This window comes from Vigna umbellata, chromosome 11 (genome assembly GCF_029865625.1).
Source record: "Vigna umbellata cultivar VRB3 chromosome 11, Vumbellata_1.0, whole genome shotgun sequence".
NCBI lineage: Eukaryota > Viridiplantae > Streptophyta > Magnoliopsida > Fabales > Fabaceae > Vigna > Vigna umbellata.
The window spans coordinates 32267550-32286206 of record NC_142175.1 but is presented as its reverse complement, the minus strand read 5'-3'; the positions used below and the strand labels follow the sequence as shown (position 1 = coordinate 32286206).

Below are 18657 nucleotides of genomic sequence, written 5' to 3'. Positions count from 1 at the left end.
TTTTTATGTGAGGGATTGGCGAAAGCTGATTGGGTGTGATTTGTGGTGTCTTCTTGTGCTGTCATTTTACATTTTGTTTCCTTTCGAAAAAAAACATCTTTGTTGTCTCTATCTATTTATCCGCGGATCTTGTTCCAAATCAATTATCTTGTTTCATTTTCTAATGAAAACGACTTCAAATTTTCAAATTCATGTATCAATCAAATCAATTCTCTTCCTTATTGGTTTCATCGTTTTTCTCTCTTAACAATTAACCTTCTTTTGTTTTTTTCTATATCTATAATAATAATTTTATATTTTTCTTTTCTATAATTTTAACTTCATTTGGTCTCTATATCTTTTAGAAACACTTAATTTCTGCACGTCAAATCGAATCCGTCGTCACACTCAGGGAAGAGAAGAAAAAACAGCACAAAATAAACCACGTTGCTTATTCAGCTGTGTCTGGAAAGCAACGAAAAATTCATTATTGGTTTTGTTTCTATAGCTAAAACATTAATCTAGTTTAATATCTACGTAACATTTTTTTTTTCATGATTTAAAGCAAAAGTTAATTTATTATATAAGATAAATTTTGACCTTTCAAAAGAGCAGGAGTTTACAAATATTCATCTATATAGATTAAAAATAATTAAGATAAGAGATTTATTTGGATATATTTTTCACAAGAATTAAAGTTAATTTATACATATAAGAAATAACTTTTGAAATACATAAAAACTAATTATAACTTTTGAAATACATAAAAACTAATCATAACTTTTGATATACATATAAGCAGTAACTTTTTAAATACGTATAATTACATGCGTTTTTTTATCGTCGTCTTATACGTAACATGTTCCTTTGTTAAATTTTCTTTCTTTCCAAACAAACCGTACATCTTCTGAGCCGAATCATCATAAATATTCATCACAATAAAAAAAAGAAAAGAAACAACTCTTAATAATAAATAAAAAAAATATATTGACATAATTAATAAAATTTTAATACAACATGCGTGTATTTTTTTTACTGATTTATTATATTATCATATTTTAAACTTAATAAAAAAATTATAAATTTACTATCTTAAAATATTGTAAAAAAAATATATTAACTTATCATTATCCGATTAATAACGGATGAATTTGTAAAGTTAAAAAAGGACATATATAATTAGGAAAAAGTTTTTTTTATAATTTTTTGATAATCTGTTACAAATATTTATATAAATTAAATTCAAACCGACCAATAAAATGATATGTTTTGTTGTAAAAAAATGGTTAAAAAAAAATTCAAAGGGAAGAGAAAATAATATGGCGCATGTGGAATCTCTTAGATGATTTGTGTCTCAGATAAAGTCACATATACATGTGCCCTAGGTTAACCATGTGGCTCCATTATTCTTACATATCTTATCTTCTTCGTAGAAGCAAGCCAGTTACAGTCTCAACTAATATAGTACATGGGATCAGGAAGTTTAAAGGTCCTACCCCCAACATTGGTTCCCAAAATATCACTCCACTGGTCTCCGATGTTTCCGATGATGTTGTATCCCTGTTCCTCTATCTTCCTCCTCTCGTTTGATTTGTATGTAACTGCTGTCTTACCATTGTAAGACGGATCCCTGCAACAAAATCCACTTTTGTTTGAATTTTACTTTTTACATAAATTTATAACATTAAAAGGAAAAAAAAATAATGTTATGTTGTGAATATACAGTATAATGTGAAGGTGAAAACTCACTTGGTAATTAGCTTATCCCATTTGTAATATCCAGCTTTCTTCAAGTTTGAAGCTGTTACGTCGAGTTGAGACAGTGGTCTGCCTGTTATGAACACAATCTTTATGCCAAGAGACACCAGTTTTCTGTACAGTTTCAGACTCTCAGGCAGCGGCGGCGCCACCCCACGAAACACCCACTCATTAAACGCCGTAGAGTTATATGGTTCCGCTCTATCATGTTTCAAAGTCATAAATTATTAAATAATAATCAGAATACCATGTGAAAAAGAAAAAGAACATACCCAAATCCATGATCGGCATAATATGGGAGATTACAGAGCGTGGTCTCGTCTATATCAAACACCCACGCGTCTTTGCTACTGATGTTTAAGGTTTTGACGTAGAAATAAGCTTCCCGACACACGGTTTTGGAGTCTGATCTATACTGGTCACCTACGAGGTAGTTCCCTATGTATCCTACGCAGTCTTTAGGAACACTCGAGAATCCGATGATGTTATGTGCTTCCACACCAAGCATCCAACTTTGGCATGAGATCTCCGGAATGTAGTGGCCACCGAGCCCGGATTTCATTCGGAGTGGGAAAACTTGGAAGTTGACGCCATGGTCATCACCTTGGCATTGCCATGCTGCTACAGCTATGGCAACAAATAAAACAAACACCTTCATTTTCCTCACTACTGTAATTTTTGCTGCTTCCTCCTGTTTTCTTCCTTATATAGAGTAACTTCTATTTTGCTAGCTCCATAGAGGATAAAATATCTGTGGACAACGTTTTCTTGTCAGAAACATGATAAATGGGAATTAAGAACAACTTATGTTAAAAACATGTTTGTGTATTAATTATAATCCTATGATAGTGTTTATGCTGCTTTTTAAAGGAAAAACAGAATGATCGTGATGATAGTTGAATAAATAGAAGTGTTATATTTTTGTTTTCTACCATATGTAGATATCATTTTTTATTCTCTTTATTAATTTAACTAATTTTTTATTCATTTTAAAAAATTTCCTTTTTTTTCTCATGCAATGTTCAATTTTTTTTAAGAAAATGAGGCTTAGACGAGTTTGATGTCTTTTTCCCACTTGTACAAAAATTCAGACATATCATTCTCACCTAGAAATTTGTTCCAGTGATAAATAATTGAGTATGGTGGTTTTTTGTCCTTGGTAAAATTAATATTGAATGGATAAAAAAAAACTTTGATTCATATGATCTTCCATATGAAATTTTATAAAAGTTAATAAATTCACTACATATAATAATTTATAAATAAATAAACTTTTTATATTTTCAACACGTAACCTATTTTTAATATATTTTTTTCCCGGAATTCTGCAATCGAAAAATCATAACATAATGTTTAGTCGTACAGATATTCTACACTCGATCTAGTCACTGTTATGTGTAAGTTGCTTTAACTTCTACAATGACTATATATTGCACTTTGAAAAAGTCGTATTGGAGAATTGACTGATGATTTTAACTTTATTCTGGTTACTATTTTTTTTTCCACAAATGAAAATAATTATGAGTAAAGGAATTATATCTACTTTATGATAAGATGTAATCATCATTTCAAATAGTTTTAGCTTCTCAGTGTTAAACATATTTTAAAAAAATTCATTTTTTCAACATTAAAAATATCGTCATCATTTGATCTCAAAGGTGAGAATAACATTTTTCAAATTAATAAACATTTATTTCACATTTTTTACAATATATAATAATATTTATTTTATTTAATTAATTATATTTATTTTTTAACTCAAAATTTAATATTGAAATTATGCTTTATGTTATAGTTTTTTAATTTTTAAAAAAACTAATAATAACAAGATTAATTTCAAATTAATCATAAATCAAAATTACTCTCCCTTAAATTATTATTGATTTTATTGCTTCTCTTGAAACAATTAAAATTTGAATACATTATTTTTATCTAATTTCAATTTTAATATTTTTTTATTTTTGAAATTCGTTCTCAAACAAAACAACCTAGAAAACTTGCATGAATTTAGCTTCTTGAAATTATTATTTATTTTATTTCTTCTCTTAAAACAATTGAAATTTAAATTCTAATTATTTTAAATGATTTTTGTCTATTTTCAATTTTTATATTTTATTTTTTATTTTTGAAATTAACTCTCTTTTTTGAAAAACAAAAAGAACGTAGAAAACTTTCTTGGAATTCGCTGACTTACCAAAAATTAATCCTTAACTGCTACGTACTAAATTTACAATGTTAGACTAGATATATTTCATGAATTTAAGAAAAGAAAATTGAGAAAAATAAATTTTAATTTATTTTCAAAGAATGATGCTCTGTTTTTCAATTTTTCACTTTTTTTTTATTTTGTACGTTTAGCATGCAGTAGTCACTTTCAAATGTCAGACTTTTCAGTATCAAACGTGGACCAGTCCTTCCTCTGCAAATGTCTCAAAAATCACACAGATACTTTTTTTTAACCTAAAGTAATATTTAAACAACTCACGAACCACGTTTTCTAAAAAAACAATATTATCCAAATCCAGTCACTATTTGGGAAAAAAATCAATTAAGCAATGTTGGCGAATTTTTGGATTAATAAAATTCAATTAATATGAATAAAAATCGTGTAAAAAAGTTTAGTTCACACTAATAAAATGGTAGAATTTGAAGTCTACTTTAATAAGATAATAAGTTATAAAAAACTACTACTACTACTACTACTACTATTATTATTATTATTATTATTATTATTATTATTATTATTATTATTATTATTATTATTATTTTTGTTTCTTGAAGTATTAAAAGCGTCCGGAATCTGGAACACATTTACGTTCCCACAAGTTATATGATAGCAAAATTCAGTAAGATTTTTCCATACTTTGGATAAGACGAAATGGAGTCCAGATTTTTTTATTGGATTTTCTTTTTGAGTTCTCAATGTTAAACTTTAAGAAATACATTAATATTAATATATTATAGTTTTTTATATATTTTAAGATATTAAAATCAGTATATTTAAAGACAACACCTAAAATAAAATTCAAATTCCAGAAAATAAGTAAACGAAGTTGAAGAAAAGAAAAGTAAATGACTGGAAAGAAGTGAAATATTATTTTATAAGTGATAGTTATTATAAAAATAAAAAACAAAAAAGAAAAAGATAAAAAAAAAGAGACACCGTAATCAATTATAACTATTTTTTTATTACAAACTTGCGTATTGCATTTTACCTATACTTGCTGCACTTTTCCTCTTAAATTTTTGTACGCTAATTAAATTCTTATGAAAGCAACCTGTTTTATTAAAATAATATTCATTTTCAATACAAAACCCCTAATAAAAAAAAAAGTTGTAATTTTGAGTATATAATCATATCTAATGAGATAAATTATTTTATGATCAATGCTAAAAGATCACGTTTGGCTAAATGTCATTTTACTAGTTATCAGGAGTGGTCTTTCGATACAATTATTATGCTTTGTTCACATTAGATGATTTGTGGGAAATGATTTGGGAAGAGTGATGGAATGAATTTGAAGGTAAAATTTTTGTTGTTTGGTTGAGTGGATTTGGAAGTGAATTTGAAAGTAAAGTCTCTAAGGATTAGTGTAGAATTTGATTGATGTGATTTATTTAAAAAATTTGTTTAATTGGTAGAAATTAAAATTAGCAAAATGTCCTTAGTTATTAAAGTAATATAAAATGATATTTGTTAATGTTATATTTAATTGAAAAATGTTTATAAAGAGTAAAAAATTTAGAATAATTATTAAAATAAATTTTTAAAAAGTAAAAAAATTATATATGTACTGCAATTATTAAAATAAAAAGTAAAAAAATTATATATGTACTGTAATTATATATTAAAATAATTATTAAAATAAATTTTTAAAAAGTAAAAAGAAAACCACAAATGACCTTCTCTTCCTGTCTCTCGCCTTCGGCCTCTCTCTCTCAGCCGCCGCAACCCTTCCATTCCAACTCCAAACCCAAACCTTACTCTCCACTCTCTCCCCCACCCACCCACCCTCTCACGGCCCGAAGCCGAAGCCCTTGCAAACCCCGATCTGGATGATGCTCTCTCCCTTAACCTGCACCACTTAGATGCACTCTCCTCTGATAAAACCCCGGAGCAGCTCTTCCATAGTGAAGTACAGAATGGCAGAGTTGAAATCATTCCACCATCAGAAGCCACCACCCACCCTGCTCCGAAGTGTGCTGGAACCGAATACACCCGCTGAACCAACGCTTGGAACCAAATACAAGCAAGCGAAATCGAATACAACACCCAACTTTCCTCTCACTCTGCAACGTATCCGAATACGCACACCCCATAACCGAATACACAACCCTTCATGCTTTGCTTCTCCATCTTCAACGCCTCTTCCTGCTATACGCAAATAGCTTTTGCATTAATATTTATTATCCATTCCTGGAATCGATTATCCAGTTACGGAATCGAATTGGTTGCATGTTCTCAGCTGGTATTATCATATGTGTTAAGGGTAAAAAAGTCATTTGCCTTCAATTCATCGCAAATCTTCTCGGCACAGCGAGTGATACAAAAAGGAGATATCCCGCAAATTTCTTTAATTCCATCGTTACAAATCCGCAAAAATGAACAACACTGTGGTTTGGATTTATTGCTCGTAAACCCGCATGAATAGTAAAATCTGTTCATGCGAACACGACGTTAATGATTTAGATACAGCACATTTTAGCTATCAGACAATGTGAAAAAGTTAAAGATCACTGTCTATAAAGTGGAACTAAAGTAATCGATATAAGAATTTTGTGGAGAGAAAAATCACAGAAACTCTATTAGTAGATTTTCAATTAAAACTTCAAAAGAATATCTCAACTCTCAAAATATTCTTAACATAGTAGCTGAAGAATGAGTTGTAACCAGACATAATATTGTACTTACAGATAGAAAAGAGAGACCAAAAAGAAAAAAATAAATTAAAATTTTCATAAATAAAAATAAACTTTGAAAAGAATGAAAGACATCGAGCTAAAGACAAAAATTAAATTTGTTAACATATATTGATTATAGGATGATAATTGTATTATTATTATTTATAAATTATAAACTTGTTTATCGGCATGAACACACTCTTTCACACTAATATTATAAACTTGTTTCTCTAAATGGATGTAATTAAGAACTTAAGGTTAAATTATTATTATTTCTTTTGGTTTTGATCAAATCTTTGGTTTATCCAAATGAAATATCTAATGTCTTAAATGGTTACATAGCATTAAATATATATTTTATCATTATTAAATAAAGATTTATTCTTCTCACATTAAAATGGTACCACCAAATTAAAAAAAACAGTAAATATGTTAGTCGCAAGAGTATGTAACACTGCTATTTATGATCACCTAAAAAAGTTACTCGTGCATAAATGAATAAATGAATGTTTATGAGAGAAACTTCTTTTATTATGAAAATAAAAAATATTATAAATCTTGCAATTATACTATTGAAACAGAGAAGCGGGTTACAGAAAGAGAGCAAAACAGCAGCAGAGATATGAATGAATTAATGGGATATGATATATTGCAAAGTTTAAAAGTAAAGCTTATATACAGGGTTCAGTTACTGATAATACAGTAACAGAAAGTAACAGAAAAAACGAACTTATATTGTTTGAATTACACCACAATACTCTTCCTTAATTCAAACTGCATTCAGAGAAACAACACCAATTCTTCTTTTCAAAAAATCAAATCTTTCACCAGTCAACGCTTTAGTAAACACGTCTGCCAACTGCTCCTCAGTTTTGCAATGTGAAAGCTCAATTCTCTCTTTATTCACCATGTCCCGCAAGAAGTGGTACTTCACTTCTATATGTTTGCTTCTCCCATGCTTCACAGGATTATTTGCCAGATTGATGGCAGAGGTATTGTCCATCATTAATTTCACAGCATTCTCCCTCGTAACCTTCAGTTCTGACAGTAATTCTTTAAGCCAAATACCTTGGCAAGCTCCATAACATCCTGCTATATATTCAGCCTCGCAACTGGACAGTGCAACTATGGACTGCTTCTTTGAACACCACGAGATAGGTGCATCGTTCAGGAAGAAGATGTATCCTGAAGTGCTCTTCCTTTCTACCAAATCTCCTCCATAATCCGAGTCACAAAAACCTATCAACTCCAGCTCACGTTTCTTTCTTCCATAAGGAAATAAGATTCCAGTATTCAAAGTGCCCTTTATGTACCTGATTATGCGTTTCACAGCAAGCAAATGACTTCTCCTGGGCTGATTCATGAATCTGCTCGTTATACCAACACAGAATGCCAGATCAGGTCTACTATTGCACAAAAATCTCAGTGATCCAATCATTCGTTTATACATCGTTTCATCTACTGTTTCTTCTGCTTCATCATTCATCAACTTGACATTTACCTCCAATGGACTTTTCACAGCGTTGCACTGATTCATTTTAAATCTCTCAAGCAGATCTTTTACATACTTACGCTGATGCATAATCATTCCAGCTTCGGTATGCACGAATTCCATCCCAAGAAAATAACTGAGTTTGCCGAGATCTGTCATCTCAAACTCAGTCTGCATCTTCTTCTTAAAATCTTCAATATCTACTATGTTTGAACCTGTTATCAAAAGATCATCTACATACAAACAGATGATTACCAATTCTCCTCCCGAGGCTTTAACATATACTCCATGTTCAACGATACACTTGTTGAAGCCGAGATCAAGCAGATACGAATCAATTCTTTTATTCCAGGCCCTGGGTGCCTGTCTTAGACCATATAGAGCTTTGTGCAGCCTATACACCATGTGCTCTTTACCCTTTTCACTGAATCCGGGAGGTTGATGAACAAACACTTCTTCCTCCAATGCTCCATGCAAGAATGCTGACTTAACATCCAATTGAAACAGCTGCCAATTTCTTTCACATGCAATTGCAACAACCAAGCGAATGGTTTCCAATCTGGCTACAGGAGCAAAGACTTCAGTAAAATCCACACCTTGTTTCTGCAGAAACCCTCTGGCTACTAATCTTGCTTTATGCTTTGACACAGTGCCGTCTGGGTTTAGTTTCCGTTTGAAGACCCACTTCACACCGATACACCGCTTTCCAGGTGGCAAATCTACAAGTTGCCATGTTTTGTTCTTCTCGATTGATCGAAGCTCATCAATCATTGCTTCCTTCCACACAGGTTGCTTTAAAGCTTCATCCACCTCCACGGGCTCTGCTCCAGCCATAAGTGCTATATGTAGCACATCTCCTTCTTCATTTATCTCTGCATCTGAATATAGCTCATAGTCAGAAAACCTTGACGGTCTTACCGTTTGTCTCTTTGATCTCTGCATTGTTTCATTAGAACCAAGACTGCTGCTTTCAATGGTTGGTTCATTTCTCTGTTGTACAAACTCATCTGTTAGTCCATGCACCAGTGTCTTCTTCAAGCTTGAATGCATGTGTTTCCAGTCCCATTGTTCATTCTCCAACACGACGACATCTCTACTAATCACCATCTTCTTGTTGACTGGATCATACAATTTATACGCTCCAGTCACATGATATCCTACAAACACCATCGGCTCTCCCTTATCTTCGAGTTTGGATCGCTTCTGGTCTGCAACATGCACGAATGATAACGATCCGAACACCTTAAAGTGCGTTACAGATGGCTTCTCCCCAGTCCAAACTTCAAGTGGAACTTTACCCTCTACTTTCTTTGTAGGACACCTGTTTAATATGTACACAGCTGTTGACACAGCTTCTGCCCAAAATTCTCGTGGCAACCCTTTTTCTTTGATGAGACATCTTGCCATATTCATGATGGTACGGTTTCTTCTTTCCACCACACCATTGTGCTGAGGCGTATAAGGTGCAATAACTTCATGCATGATTCCATTATTCTGACAAAAGCTCTCAAAATCAAGTGAGGTGTATTCTCCTCCTCCATCAGTTCTGAGAATTTTCAACACCTTATTACTCTCCTTTTCTACACGAGTCTTATACCTTTTGAACAATTCCAGGACTTCGCTTCTTGCTTTGATCAAGTACACCCACATCATTTTGCTATGCTCATCAACAAATGCAAGGAAATATCTGTTGCCTGCCAAAGAGGGTATCTCAATCGGACCACAGACATCAGAATATACTATCTCAAGACACTCCTTCGATCTCTTCTTTGACTGAGTTTTGAAAGGCTTTCTGGTTTGCTTTCCTATCAAACACGACTCGCATGCATTTACTGGTACAGATATATTTGGCATACCTGATACCATACCATTCGCACCAAGTCTCTGCAAGTCTCTGAAGTTCAAATGACCAAAACGTAAGTGCCACAACCAACTATCTTCTTCCTTTACAGTAGAAAAACACTGCAGATTTTCAAACGCCTCCAAACTGACTTGAAAGGTTCTGTTCTTTGAGATTTTGCTTCTCAAAATCAGCTTCTTATGATTGTCAAAGAGCTCCACCCTATCATTGTTTCCCATGATCACAGTATATCCCTTCTCGACTAGCTGCCCAATGCTAAGAAGGTTACACTTCATCGCTGGAACAAGCAAAACATTGGAAATAACTGCCTGTGAACCATTTCTTCGTTTGATGATTATATCGCCCATACCTTCAACCATCAACGTACTATTATCTGCAAACTTGACTCTGCTTTTCTTGGTGCTGTCAAAATTAATCAGCCATTCCCGGTTATACGTCATGTGGTTCGAGCAGCCCGAATCAAGATACCAATTATTGGTCAACGGTTCCAAGCAATCAGTAGTTGTCATTACCATCAAGGTCAATGGCTCTGAATCTGATTCTTCTTGCGCAATGTGAGCTTCTTTACCTTGAAATCTTTTCTTCTGTTTGCCTTTTCCAGAGAAACATTCGTATGCAAAATGCCCGAGTTTATGGCAGTTGAAGCATTCAATGTTTCGTTTATCTTTCTTCTTCCAACCCTTCTCAAATTTGTTCTTCTTTTCTACAGTATCAGATTTTTCATCTGATTCATCCGCACCACTACTTTCTTTCCTCCATTTTCCTTTCCTTGACTTACCTTTCCACTGCTTAACATTCTTTTTCTCATCATTCTTGACATGGTGAACTTTTAGAGCCTGCTCATTAACCTGGACAGAGTTCCTCTCATGCATTCTCATCTCGTGAGCCTCCAAAGAACTTTGGAGTTCTTCTACTTTTAACTTTTCAAGATCCCGTGATTCCTCGATTGCCACCACAATGTGATCAAACTTCTGAGGCAACGATCTCATTATCTTCTCTATGACCATGAGATCAGAAATCGTTTCACCGCATCTCTTCATTTGGTTTGAAGTCGTCAACACTTTGTTGAAGTATTCACTCACCTTTTCTCCTTCATCCATCTGCAGATGCTCATACTGCCTCCTTAACGTTTGTAACTTCACTTTTCTTATTTTATCTCCTCCGGCATGACGTCTCACCAGTATACCCCAAGCCTCTCTTGCTGTGGCTGCATTCTGAATCATCTCAAAATGCTCATCATCCACGCATTGATGGATGATAAACAAAGCCTTAACATCTTTCTTAAGCTCCTCCTTCTGCTCCTCCGTGTCATCTCCAAGACCAGACTCATACCCCCTTTCTTCCACAATTGCACTGACGCCTTGATAACGAAACAAAACTTTCATTTGTGCACTCCACCTGCTCCAGTTTTTATCTGTGAGAACAGGGAAACTCGTAGCAGGGATATCGGCCATGACACCTTCTCTTTTCTTGCCCAAGAACTATCTTCTTGATTTCCTTCAACCGTCTCAACCACTCCCTTAGCCACCACAGTATCACCGTGAAGGAAGTTGAAGACGTCACTCACAGGTTTCTATAACCTACGCTCTGGATACCACTATTGAAACGGAGAAGCGGGTTACAGAAAGAGAGCAAAACAGCAGCAGAGATATGAATGAATTAATGGGATATGATATATTGCAAAGTTTAAAAGTAAAGCTTATATACAGGGTTCAGTTACTGATAATACAGTAACAGAAAGTAACAGAAAAAACGAACTTATATTGTTTGAATTACACCACAATATATACAAGAATACTCAAGTAAAAAAAATAATAATCACACTATATTACTTAAAAAATATCATGATCTATACATTAATGTGTTATTATAAATTAAAAAGATTATTGTGTACAGTTTATAAAATCTACGTAGAGGATGACCTTTTTACATGTTCTAGTGTTAGTAACTTTATTACATGAATGAGGAAGGAGAATGTATTGCATAGAACTTATATGAAAGAAAAAGTAGAGAAATCTTACATGAGAAACTGAAACAGAATCATCCTTTCTCCTCCTCTCAGCAGCTGTGTTGTGGTTGTGTTCTTATGTTCTCCTTTAGCTTCTTTTATAACAAGAAAAAACCAGTAGGCTCATATTTTAAAATTACTTCTCCTTCCTCTTTAATGTTACAGTTAATATTCTTGGTACATGATTCTGACCTTTTAAAAATACTTCTACTATTTTCATGAATAATTATGATTTTTTCCAAAATGATACACCAAGATTATTAATTGTGTCATAAATGATGGAGCAGAAATTTTCAAATGTCACACAGTAGAAATTTTCAAATGTCACAAATCTGTACTCTTCTTCTTGGAGTAGGATATGAGAAGAAAAAACAATATAATACAATATAATACAAAAAGAGAGTAAAAGGAGATATAAATTTCGGAAAGATTTTTCTAATAGAAGAAAATTAAAAGATAATACAATATAATACGTATTTTTAAAAATTTGATTTTAGTAAAACGAATACAAATTAAAATTCAAATATAATATATTATTAAATAACCAGTTTATAAAATATAAAATTAATATTTACATTCTTTGTCAATAATATTTCACAAAATTATAAAATTTTTGTATAATTAAATTTTAATGTAAATTCATACTTTATAAATTTTTAATTTATTTTATTAATATTTATTTTACAATGAAAAAGTAAACAATACTATGTTAACGTCCAATTAAAGTTAACTTATTTCAATTTAAATGAAAATCGTAAGTGATTGAAAATTTTAAATCAGCCATTAAATTTAAAACTGATATCTTTTTAAAATTTGAAACTAATAAACAAATAAATATATATATAAATAAAATTGATCTGCTTAAGTTATATGCATATAATTATTGGAGAAATATATATTTTAGATTTAACTTAATTTTTTATGCTATAATTGATCATAAATAACTGGCAACCACGATTTCCGAAAGTTGATTATACATATACTTTTATGAAAAAACAATTGGCACCACTCTTTTTAATTCGGTGGCATATTTCTGGGACAATAAATTCATACAAATATGAAAAATATTGTTTTGATTTAAGATATTATTGACATAAGATTTCATAATTTTATCACTTTTTTTTCAAAATTTTTAAAAAATTATCTAAATTAATTTTAATCTCAATTTTCAATACCTATTGAATATAACTTAAATATGTTTTTTAGCTTAACCAATATAAAAACATATAAATAACCCGTGTTTCAAACTATTCAAAGTTTCTAAATAAAATATCAGATGTGATGGAGGATCGCATCCGAATTTAGTCATTGATTAACACTATGCAATGATTTAGATTTTCACTATAATATTCTACAATATAATATAGATAAACAGAAATATTAAATTATTTACAGTAATTATAAAAGAAATTTTATATACAAATCAACTAAACAAAACTATACACATGTGTTGATTCTTTTTCCAAAACTTGTTCGACTGAAATCTCACCACTCTCTACTCATATTTATCAAATTATTATAATCAAGAACAAGAACATATAACAATGAAAACATAAATAAAAAGAAAGTTGTAATATTGAGTATATAGTTATATCTAAATTATTTTATGATCAATGCTAAAAGATCACGTTTGGCTAAGTGTAATTTTACTAGTTATTAGGGTGGTCCTTGGATACAACTATTGGTGGTCTAGATCACTTATATGAGTAGTCAGCCTGGTCTTCAATTAAAACTTCAAATTTTTTTGATAAAAATATTTACTTACTTGAAATTAATCGAAGAAAATAAAACTTTAAAAAGTAAATTGTATTAATTAAAATTCTGATAATATAATAAATAATTAGAACTTAAAAACATAGATACCTTTGTACTTAATTTTAAATATTCCAGCTAAACAACCTAAAACTAATAGCAAAATGGTGCGATGACGACAAGAGCAGTGTGCTCTTCACCTCATTGCTTTCTCTCATTTATCTCCTCCCATTTTCTCTCACTAAAAAAAGTATAATATCTCAACTCTCAAAATATTCTTAATATCCTCTGTAGCTCAAGAATGACTTGCAACAAGTCTCAACGAGTTCTAAGTGGGCGTTTTATTCTTCTATTCCACTCGCTATCGGATTGTTATTGGACAACCAAATTTCTACTATCACGCACGAGATGTCTATACCTCGACGTGGAGGGAGTGTGTTGAAAGTCCCACATCGACTAGAGATAAAACCAAATTATAATATAAGTGAGGTGCAAACCTCACCTTACAAGCCGGTTTTGTGGATTGAGTTAGGCTTTAAACCCACTTTCTAATATGGTATCAGAGCCATAGTTAGAACCTATCCTAGCGAGTTCTAAGTGGGCATTTTATTCTTGTATTCCACACGCTATTTGGCCGATATTGGACCATCCAATTTCTACTATCGCGCACGAGATGTCTATACTTCGGCGTGAAGGGGTGTGTTGGAAATTCCACATCGACTAGAGATAAGGCCAAATTATAATATATAAATGAGGTGCAAACCTTATCTTACAAGCTGGTTTTGTGGGGTTGAGTTAGGCTTAAAACTCACCTTCTAATAACAAGACATATATATATATATACTTACATATAGACAAGAGAGAATAAAATATAAAAATAAATTAAACTTTTTTATAAATAAAAATAAACTTTCAAAATAATGAAATATAACGAGCTAAACAAAAAAGTAAATTTGTTAAGATAATTTTAATTCAATATTATAAAATTGATTTTTTAAATTAAGGGTTTACATTTATTATTGTAAACTTATTTTATTGTTAGTCGACATGCAATCTTCAACACACCATCATGATATATATACTTACTGAGAATAAAATAAGATGTCAATTGATAATCATTTAGCTATTGACAAATCTTTCAATAATTAATAATATAATAGACCGATCAAATAACAAGGATAGATTTAAATTCATAACTATGACATGTATTATAAGTTTGTTTTATTCTCTCATCGTGTGTGTATATATATATATATATATATATATATATATTTATATTATTGGTTAAAAATAAATACTCATAGAAATTCATGACTTCAGCAATTGGTGCGTTTAGTTGATAGAAAAGAGACAAGGTCACATACACAGCAATTACTGTTACATGTATGCATCTTATTCCGTTCATAGGAGCAAGGCAGTTGCTAGTTAGAGTGTCAACTAATATAGTACATAGGATCGGGAAGCTTAAAGGTCCTGTCACCGGTGTTGGTTCCCAAAATATCACTCCATTGATCTCCAATGTTTCCGATGATGTTATATCCCTCTTCCTCCAGCTTTTTTCTCTCACTTGATTTGTATGTAACTGCTGTCTTACCATCGTATATAGATGTATCCCTATAACAAAAAAAAAAAAAAAAGACAGTTTATATCACGTTCTTTTCTAATTATTCTTATGCACAAAAGTCTGCAAATTCTGATGCCGAAACATGCCAAGTTGTGGACAAACAAGATGATGAAAAAAATCTTAACTGACCTATGTATGTGTTTCTTTTCAAGATTCGTTGTTTTCCTTGCCCTACCAACCTCCTTTACCACCACCCTACCTTTGTCCTCTACTCCTATTGCTTGCCAACGCCATCATCAATAATTACCAGACTTATCACTATGGCCTTTTGTAACATTATTTCTCAAACGATTTTTAAGAAAATATTATACAAACAAGTTAGTATTAATTAATATGTTTAAAATGAAAGATACTCAGCATGTTCTTTCTTTGATGCACAACAAATACTACAAATATATTTAAAACCTACTTAATGTTTTCTACACGTCACTAATTGTTGCTTATCTATCCACGCCATACATTTTCTTTTCAGAACACATGCCGGTTGATCTTTTAGTTATATAATAATAATGAAAATTCATGGCATCAAAGAGTCATCAAATCAATAAACATATATTTCATGGACTAAACATCAATAAGTTTCAAAAAATAAAAAGTCGATATTGTGAAGAGATGGATTTTAAATTTATAATAATTTTATAATGGCTTATAAGTTGGAAAGTCATGTTATCTTTGTTGAATGTAAAATTTTCAAGACATAAAAATTAGAAGAAAATTATTTGGAGTGAAATATGGATGCATGGTTATGGAAATTTTATAGTGAAAAGAAGCACACTTTACGATAATCTTCTCCCATTTGTGGTATCCTGCAATCCTTAAGTTGGTAACTGTGACAGCCTTCTGTTCCAGTGGTCTTCCTGTCAAGAACACAATCTTGATGCCAAGCGACAACAATTTCTTGTACAGTTTTAGACTCTCAGGCAGTGCTGGTGCCTCACCGATATCAACCCATTCATTAAACAATGTCGAATTATATGGTTCCACCCTATGCATCACCAGTTCAAATTACACCAGGTACAAAAAATCACATAATAATCATAAACAATATCAATTTACACATATATTAATTATATGAAAGCGTTTCATTCCATCCTAAACTCAATCAACTAGTGAGATATTAGGTTGTTTAATTCAAAACCTAACTGTTCTCTAAATGGATGTAATTATTATTATTTCTTTTAGTTTCTATCAAATCTTTGGTTTATCCGAATGAAATATCTAATGTCTTAGATGGTGACATAGCATTAAATATTTTATCATTTATATCATTATCTAATAAAAATTTACTCTTCTCACATTAAAATGGTACCACCAAATTAAAAAAAAAAAACAGTAAACACTTAAAAAAGTTACTCTTATATAAATGAGTGTGTGTGAGAAAGAACTTCCTTTACTAAGAAAAACCAAAAATATTATAAATCTTGTAATTATACAAGAATATTTAAACAAAATAAAAAAAAATAATAATCACATTATATTACTTAAAATTATCATCATCATGTGTGTACTATAAAATAAGAAGATTATTATGTATAATTTAAAAAATCTATATATAAGAAGAAATGAACTATGATTAGTAACAGAAAAAAAAGAAAACAAAACATACCCAAATCCATGTTGAGCATAATAAGGGAGATTAGATAGTGTGGTCTCGTCTACATCAAAGACCCATATGTCTTTGGCAGTGAAATTTAGGGTTTTTGCATAAAAGTAAGCTTCACGACAGACAGTTTTGGAGTCTGATCTATATTGGTCACCAAGCATATAGTTTCCAATGTAACCCTCACAATCCAAAGGAACAGTTTTCCAGTCAATTACGTTGTGTGCTTCCACACCAACCCTCCAACTTTGGCACGAAACCTCTGGAATGTATCGGCCACCATGCCCAGTTTTCATTCTCAGAGGGAAAATTTCGTAGCTTGCACCATGCTCTGAACCATCACACTGCCATGCTGCTACGGCTATAGCAACAACAAAACCAAACACCTTCATTCTCTCGTTATTCATTCTATCACAGCTTACAGTTGTAGCTTCATGGCTTAGGGTTTTCTTCTTTATATATAAAACCTTTTGCTGCCTAAAATATTTGTGAATATACTAGAGTTATTTTTTTATGATCCACGTGATTTATTATTTTCAGTAATTAAATAAACAGTGAACGAAATGAATATAATGTTTTACATTTTTTAATTATAAAACCTGATAAAACTTTCCGTTTTCATTATACTATACTGAAAGTTATATATCATGGATGATTTTTTATTAGTTTAGTATGCCCCATTCAAACTTTATTTCCTATTCAAAAGTTCTTGATAAGTGAAAAAGTTCAAATGTTATTAATTGTATTTTCTCCTTAACATCGTGCTTTGTGATAGCAAATATTTTATTGCTAAAGGAATTATGATTGACATGATTTTCAACTTGATATCAATCATATGATATTTATATAAATCAAAACCTTATCTTATAAATTAATTTTATAGAATTATGTTAGATTTAAAATTCATTTTTTATGCTGTTTATTTGAAAAATACATGCATTAATTGTGTATTTATTTGATGTCCTTTGTTTTTAATTACATTGTTCTTTTCATCCTCAAAAGATACGTCTCCATGTTTTAAAATTTTATCTTCGTTTTAAACGTGGAAGAGTTTAACCTTTCCATTTTTTTTTAATTCATATAAAATCTTTTTATATGTCGAATGTATATGTAACGTATCGTCTATAGTTTTTTTTTTTAAATTAAAATATTTTAAAAAAACCCGTATCTTTCATTGACATAATATAAAAGTTTAGATTAAAATTTCAATATATTGAATGTGATATAAAAATCGCAAGTGGCATAATTCACTGTAACTAATTCGTTTCGATTTTGAAGCCAGGGATGGTTGTCATCGTTATTATTAGATTTCAATTATTACATTAATTAATATACTTTTTAAGTGGGAGTGGGTATGGATCATAGTTGTATGTGACCCGCTTTTTTATCCTATCAATCATTTTTTTTTTTAACTTTGGATAAACTTTTTCACCCCTCTCATGTAACTTTCTTTGAATAATGGTATAACAGATGCAATAATTTCTCTATTGAAAAGACTTGCAAAACCAATGGATTTGATAAACCTAGCCACCTTCACATCAACCATGGCAGCAAGTCAGAGTTTGAATGATGATAATGACAACAGCTACGCAACCATTCATCGATCAATTGCTCTAGCTCAAGCTCACCTTCACGTTCATGCCATCTTTTGTACAGGGTGATGATAAATGGAGAACACACC

The 18657-nt window shown here is 31.1% G+C and overlaps 2 protein-coding genes across 3 annotated transcripts; both read right to left on the bottom strand.

The window, feature by feature from the left end:
• Positions 1–1299: 1299 nt before the first annotated feature.
• Positions 1300–2470, bottom strand: LOC124846626 (stem 28 kDa glycoprotein-like). Its single transcript, XM_047323916.2, has 3 exons — positions 2010–2470; positions 1729–1938; positions 1300–1609 (listed from the first exon to the last, which is right to left on the bottom strand). Exons 1-3 carry the CDS (start codon positions 2393–2395, stop codon positions 1432–1434), a joined length of 774 nt encoding a protein of 257 aa, XP_047179872.1. The 5' UTR covers positions 2396–2470; the 3' UTR covers positions 1300–1431.
• Positions 2471–15067: 12597 nt separating this feature from the next.
• Positions 15068–17392, bottom strand: LOC124829783 (stem 28 kDa glycoprotein-like). Of its 2 annotated transcripts, none has more exons than XM_047303351.2 (3): positions 16983–17392; positions 16152–16361; positions 15068–15366 (listed from the first exon to the last, which is right to left on the bottom strand). In XM_047303351.2, exons 1-3 carry the CDS (start codon positions 17381–17383, stop codon positions 15186–15188), a joined length of 792 nt encoding a protein of 263 aa, XP_047159307.1. In that variant the 5' UTR covers positions 17384–17392; the 3' UTR covers positions 15068–15185. The 2 variants fall into 2 exon arrangements, 1 of the variants encoding a protein (XP_047159307.1); XR_015783050.1 differs by having other exon boundaries at positions 15230–15366; positions 15506–16361.
• Positions 17393–18657: the final 1265 nt, after the last annotated feature.

What these genes read in the sequence shown, in the direction of transcription:
- LOC124829783 (XM_047303351.2), bottom strand. Translation starts at nt 17,383, where the DNA reads ATGAATAACGAGAGAATGAAGGTGTTTGGTTTTGTTGTTGCTATAGCC. An exon ending in TATGCTCAACATGGATTTGG is followed by an intron (nt 16,362 to 16,982) that starts GTATGTTTTGTT and finishes GGTGATGCATAG; the next exon opens with GGTGGAACCATATAATTCGA. An exon ending in TGGGAGAAGATTATCGTAAA is followed by an intron (nt 15,367 to 16,151) that starts GTGTGCTTCTTT and finishes TTTTTGTTATAG; the next exon opens with GGATACATCTATATACGATG.
- LOC124846626 (XM_047323916.2), bottom strand. Translation starts at nt 2,395, where the DNA reads ATGAAGGTGTTTGTTTTATTTGTTGCCATAGCTGTAGCAGCATGGCAA. An exon ending in TATGCCGATCATGGATTTGG is followed by an intron (nt 1,939 to 2,009) that starts GTATGTTCTTTT and finishes GAAACATGATAG; the next exon opens with AGCGGAACCATATAACTCTA. An exon ending in TGGGATAAGCTAATTACCAA is followed by an intron (nt 1,610 to 1,728) that starts GTGAGTTTTCAC and finishes ATTTTGTTGCAG; the next exon opens with GGATCCGTCTTACAATGGTA.